At 38.2% G+C, this 6,419-nt stretch overlaps 1 protein-coding gene across 1 annotated transcript; it reads left to right on the plus strand.

Moving 5' to 3' along the window:
- Positions 1-376: 376 nt before the first annotated feature.
- CBG03634 lies at positions 377-5,382 on the plus strand (the record flags this gene model as incomplete). The annotated part of the gene is made up of 9 exons (XM_002647049.1): positions 377-422; positions 472-976; positions 1,639-1,810; positions 2,158-2,717; positions 3,287-3,465; positions 3,641-3,752; positions 4,169-4,267; positions 4,611-4,798; positions 5,297-5,382. 9 exons carry the CDS (start codon positions 377-379, stop codon positions 5,380-5,382), a joined length of 1,947 nt encoding a protein of 648 aa, XP_002647095.1.
- Between the last annotated feature and the right edge of the window lie 1,037 nt (positions 5,383-6,419).

Consider the following 6,419-nt stretch of genomic DNA (forward strand, 5'->3'; position numbering starts at 1 on the left):
GAATTTGTGAAATTCAAGTAGAAAAGAAAATAAGGAACATTTTGATATATAAAACTTTTTGGTTTTTCGATATTTTTCCCTGTAGATCTTCAATTTTTCAATTTCGAAAACATTTTTTGTGCTTCGATCCATAAAAATATTATCTAAAATTTCGCAATTTTCAGCAACTTGGGACACTGACAATGACCGCATAAGCGATTAAGGAACCGCGCTTTCTTTGGAAACTCTCGATTGAAGGCGTTATTTTGTTGTGTACAGGTCTTGTTGTTGTTAGTTTTAAACATTAATTTTTTAAACCAAAAATCCGGTTTTCTTTTTCAGATTTGTTGTTGTTGAAGCTTGTTTAATATCGACTTTTTAATTATAAAGAAGCAATATGAAGAGAAATACTGCTAGTGCTCCGCATTTGTCGCCGAGGCGTGGTAATGGATCTTTCTAGAACTTTCTCAATTTTCTAAAAAAAAATTACAGATGATGATGTGAAAAAGCCAAAAATCGAAAAAGAAGAGGACAAGCCAGCATCTGCAGCCCCAACCGGCAGAGAAATCATAAGCAATTATCTGAATGGCGATGTCACCGCTGCGGTCCTCTACAGAAAAATCTGCAATGCGTTGGAAACTTTCGAGCAATGGGAGCTGGAAGCCCCAAAACTACAAATTCTAGAGCAATTTTTAGGATGTGCCGATGTTATGGAAGCTAGAACCGACGATTTGGTCAAACGACTTTTGGCACTTCGCTGGGATAAAATTCCACAATCGGCTATCGAGAGATTCCGCACTTTTCTTTGCGAGTTGGCGATTCGACACCTTTGTTTTACGGAGCATGTTTATACGGCGGTGGTGCAACGTTTAGTTCCACAGGTTTCATCTGACGAATCGACGGGAATTGTGAGCTTTGTGTTGACGGAGGAGAAGCAAAATGAGCACTTTGAAATGGCTCATATTATTCTTTCCAGTGTTATTCGCTGCTTCCCATTGTGAGTTTTTTGCTTATCATGGTCATTTTTAGGCGAAAAAAAGTGGGTGGCCTAGAAAACTCAAATTGAAAAAGTTAGGCTACCATATTCAAATTCCCTGGAAATGTCACTAAATGAATGGTTGTGAAATTCTTTATTGCTCTTGTCTGTACAGAAAATCATATAGTTTCACATAAAAATCGAGAAAAATTCCAATGACGCGTCAAAAAACGATTACTAGCTTAAGTTTTCTAGTCCCCGTGGTCGACTCTATATGACTCTCTGCAGAAAATGAAGCGCAATTGCCCAAAATGACCTGAACTGAACCTAAAAAGAGCCTAAAATGCCTTAATATCGCCTTGAACTTCTTTGAAACAGCCTTAAAACAGGCCCGTTAAAATGACCTGAAATTAGTCTAAAATATACCTGAAATGAACTAAATTGACCATAAGCTACTATAGAAACGACCTAAATCAACCATAAAATCAACCATAAGGACCTAAAAATCCTTATAAACGCCACGGAATCGGCCTAAATGCCCTGAAAACAACTCAAATTATCATAGACCGGGCCTAAAACTGCGTATTAATGACATTAAACAACCTGAAAACAGCCCTGAAAAGCAACAATTTCACCACTTTAGGCGATTTTTCACCGAATTTCCTCAATTTTAACATTTTCAGATCCGCCAAATCGCTCTTAAAATGCCTCCGCAAGGCGATGCCACACTTCACTCAACCGCCTGTCGCCGTTTCGGGATACATGAGAAATTTGATGTTGATGCAGAAATATGTGCCATTAAGTATCACAAAGGATGTCTGGGAGACGATTTTCGAGAGGTTGGCTAAGGATGATGTGAGTTTGAGAGACGCAGACAGAGAGGGAAATGCCACGTGGCGAAGAAGCTGAGCCACTAGCTTGGCCAGTTTTAGACTCTTTTATATATTATTCTGGAACAAAAATTTGTCAAAAATCGAATAAAAAATCCCACAACGACAACTACCGTAACCTAGAAATATAGCTTTTTTCTCAATTTTTCAGTAATTTCCCCTCAACAATTTCCTACCTTTTCGAGAAGATTTTCAGAAAAGGCGGCAAAAATTCAGGAAAATTGAAAATCTTTTCGGATTACTGTAGTTCCGGGACCTTTACAAAATGCACCTTTAGATTACTGTAGCTCAGTTTTCATACAAATTTTCCAGGCGCACAACTGGCGATGCGAGCAGAACGAAGAAGAAAGCAAGAGCCCCCGTTTGTTCGCGCTCAACGACGATATTCTGATTGAAGACGTCATCGAAACCACCAACGATTCTGAAGACGTCACGCCGAAACTTCTGGAGCAACGTAAAGGAGAGCAGACGATGCAGTACCTGGACGCCGTCTGCACCGACGTCATCGCATTCATCAGGCATTCAGAAGGCGTTGATGCTCAGGAAAACGAGGAAAAAGGCCAGAAAATCGAGGAGAAATGGTTGAGAACGTTCAAAATCAAAGGAGACAAAGTGCTGGCCCCCGAGAATTTGTTCGACACATTTTTGGAGGTTTTGGAGTCCACGATGCTCAATGCTACTCATGTTCAATATGTGTCCTTCATCTGGTTATATTTCGGATCGTTGAAAGAAGAATACGAGCAGAAAGTTCTCGAACATCTCTGGCAAGTGACCATAAGAATGCCGAGAGCACCGGCGGATTCGAAGAAAAGTCAAGGAGCCGCGGCGTATTTGGCAGCGTTTTTGGCTAGAGCCAAATATGTGAAAAAGGAGTGAGTTTTTTACTTTTGCAGCAAGAAAAATGGTGGTATAGAAAACTCAAAAGTTAGGCCATCATGTTAAAATGATCTAGAAATCACCAAAACGCCATTTCTAGACCGAAAAATAAGGTGGCCTAGACAACTCCAAAGTTAGGCCACCATGTTAAAATGGCCTAGAAATCACCAAAAACGCCATTTTCAAGCCAAAAAAGTTGGTGGCCTAGAAAACTCATATTGCAAACACTTGACCACGATGTCGAAATCGCCTGGAAATCATCAAAAGATCGTTTCTAAAAAAAATTCGGTGGTCTAGAAAACTTAATTTACCAAAGTTAGGCCACCATGTTAAAATGGGCTAGAATTTCTTTCTTCTAGGCTAGGAATCACCAAAATGTCATTCCTAAGCCAAAAAAGTTGGTGGCCTAGAAAACTCAAATGTTAGGCCACCATGTTAAAATGAACTGTAAATGACACCAAATAAGTATAACGTTATTTCGGGGCCAAACAAGTTAGCCTAATAAATTCATTTTGAAAAAGTTAGGCCATGTTTACCTGGAAATCGAACAATACTCATTTTCCAGTGTCGCCTTCACCTGGCTCGAGGAAATCTACACGTGGCTCAAGCGCTACGTTGTTCAATTCGGCTCCGGAAGCTCACAGATCCTTCCAGGCCTCCATCGACACGGAACCTTCTACGCTATCTCGCAGGCGTTCTTCTTGGTCTTCTCGTTCCGATACAAAGAGTTTGCCAAGAATCAGGGTTAGTTTTTTGAGCAAATTGAAAAACCGGCGAAGCCATGGCCGAAGGTCTCACGACGGAAACTACCGTAACTTGAAAAAAAAACATCTTTTGGTTACGGTGTTTGTCGTTGTGAGGCCTCCGGGCACGGCCACCGGCCAGTATAATATCTGAAACCAAAATTTTGAATTTTCAGAAATTCTGGAAGCAATGCGTCGTTGGGGAGTCGGCCGTATCGTTCATTCGCCACTAGAGCCATTGAGATACGTGTCGAAGCCGGTGGCCAGATGCTTCTCGGCTATTACAAGGTTTGTTGAAATTTTAAACTTTTTTTGAACTTGCTACCGTAAAACCTCTAATAGAACGACACCCGGATCGTCCACTTTGAACCTATATATCTCATTTTCTGCAAAAGATATCAAAAAGTGGCTAACTAGTAAAATGTTGCTGATATCCTGATAAACATTTTACTAGTTAACCACTTTTTGATACGTTTCAAAGGAAGTGAGATATATAGGCTCAAAGTGGACGTTCCGGGTGTCGTTCTATTAGAGGTTTTACGGTATCCTAAATTGAAAGACCTATCATTGATTTCAGAGCCTTGAAGGCTAGCTGAAATACCGAAAACCCTATTTTTGTGAGCTCGAAAAATCCCCAATTTTACAAATCATGTGCACTTTTAACGTCCCAAAAATCCCCATGACTACAACCGAAAAAGTTCCAGATCGCTGCAATTGGTGTACTGTAACCACGTGATTCCGATTGAAGACGTCCAGCGACCATTCGAAGACATGTTTCCGTTTGATGGGTTCCATTTGAAAGTGTGAGTTTTGATACTTTTTGATTACTGCATTTGCTGAATATCAAGCAAAAAGACGCTTTTTAGAGCAAAAATAGCTCTTTTTAGAGTAAAAATAGTCTACTTTAAGGCAAAAATAGCTCTGATAGAAGCCCACCCTATTGAGCTCAATCATTTTGGTTCCTATAAAAGATATCAAAATTTTGTCAACTGATAAAATATTGGTGATAATATGATGAACATTTTATCGGTTGACAGATTTTCGGTATCTTTTGAAGGATCCGAGATAATTGAGCTCAAAGTTTTAGAGCGAATACGATACTTCGCTACTTTGAAAATCGACAGTAATCAATTCAAAATTTTCCAGAAGCAGTCAATTCATCACTCCATTAATGCGAAAGTTCTCGCCACTTGCTGAGGATATGACCACTTTGACCAAAGCGTTGTGCTGGAATACGGCTGGTGGTGATAAGTCGGATAAGATGACCGAGGCGACATCAAGTTCAGAAGGTCTAGATTTTCTGGATGAGGAGGATGTCGTGTTGAGTTCAGGAGGTAAGGGTTGGATTTTAGCAGAAAATTAGGGATTTTTGAAAAGTCGTTCACTCCTGGAAACTTCTAGAAAGTTCTCGAAATATTTTTGAATTCCCGCCAAAACAGAAAGTTCTAGAGTTCTTAGTAGTCGATAATCTATTTAAAGGCGCATCGTCGTTTTGTGCCTTTAAATTCCATGCGCCTTCAAAGTTTCTAGATTTTTCGAAAACTATCATTTTTAGCCTAGTTTGCTCTCGATTTTCATAGCTTTTTGTCCAAGTTTTTGCTATTTTCATTAACGAAAATGTTCGAAAAATCAAGAGAATTGGGCTTTAAAAAGTTAGCTTTTTTTTGGGAATTTTCGAGAACCTTCTAGAAGTTTCCTGGAATACATGACGATATTTTGCTATTTTAAACGATTTTTCGAACTTTTTTAATTTTTCGAAAGTCACAGACGAAGAAAATATTAGGTTAAAATACTGAGAATCTTTGAATTTCCCTAAAATCTCGAATTTCCAGGATTCCGTGAGCGCACCTTCTCATGTGGCCAAAGTTCCCTTATCAACTACTCTGCAACACCGGGACTCAAGAGTTTCAACGTCTAAAAACCTGTTTTTCTACCCATTTTTTGTTGTGCCTTCTACTCTTTTTCTGTTATTTTTTTTGCTAATATAAATACCGCTCTTTTTGGCTTCCCTTTTGTATATTTTATTGATTTTTTCATATTCTCTTACCTTTGTTTCCCTCCTCTGCTCTCAAGTTCTTGCTCCTGGCCTCCTCTCAGAATTTATTTTTCTCTCTTTTTGAAATCTTTTTCTAGTGATTCTACCCCCGAACTCTTCATTTTTATCCCTTTTCCTCTTCTTTCCCCCAATTTAATCTCAAAAGAAAAAATCAACTATACCTAAAAATTGTAATGAAAAAATCTGAAAAATTGGTCATTTTTGCACTTTTCAGATTTCAAACAGCCCTACAAAAAAAGATATTATTTTTTGACGAAATTCAAAATTATCCTCTTTTATTTTAGAACGCTTCGAAAGGGATTTGCGTCATCATACACACTGAAATTTCCGCTTTTTAGGGATTTTCTGACATATTTTGGAAAGCAGAACGAACGATGACGAAAAAAGCGGAAGATGAGGAACTACAAATTATTATTGTTTTTTAGACAAAAATAGAAATTTCTATGGGAAGGTGTAATAATTATGGGATTAATGAATGGATTATGACGATTGAAGCGGGCGACATCATTGTGAAGGGGTGCGGACATCTGGAAATGGGGATGAACAGACAGAATTAGAAAAAAAAACTTACTTTAAAAAAAATTTTGTGAAAAAACGGTCTTAAATAGGCCAAAAAAAGAGCGAAAATTCCAAAAAAATTGCTATGAAATCACTGAAAAGGAAATTGAACGATTACTGTAGCTTTAAAGGCGCATGACAACGTTTACTTTGAGTCACGAACGGAAAGCTTGTTTTCGTAATTTTAACGAATTTTTATTTGAATATTCTGAAAAAAAAACGTCGGTAAGTTGCGGAACTTTTGGAAACTCCTAAAAACGTTTGTCTCAGAATATTTCAAACTTCAAAAAGTTTTTATTATGCTTGTCTGAGAAAAAAAAGGTTAGAGAGTATTTTTTGCA

The sequence above is a fragment of the Caenorhabditis briggsae genome (assembly GCF_000004555.2).
Source record: "Caenorhabditis briggsae complete genome, chrIII, whole genome shotgun sequence".
Classification (NCBI taxonomy): Eukaryota; Metazoa; Nematoda; class Chromadorea; order Rhabditida; family Rhabditidae; genus Caenorhabditis; species Caenorhabditis briggsae.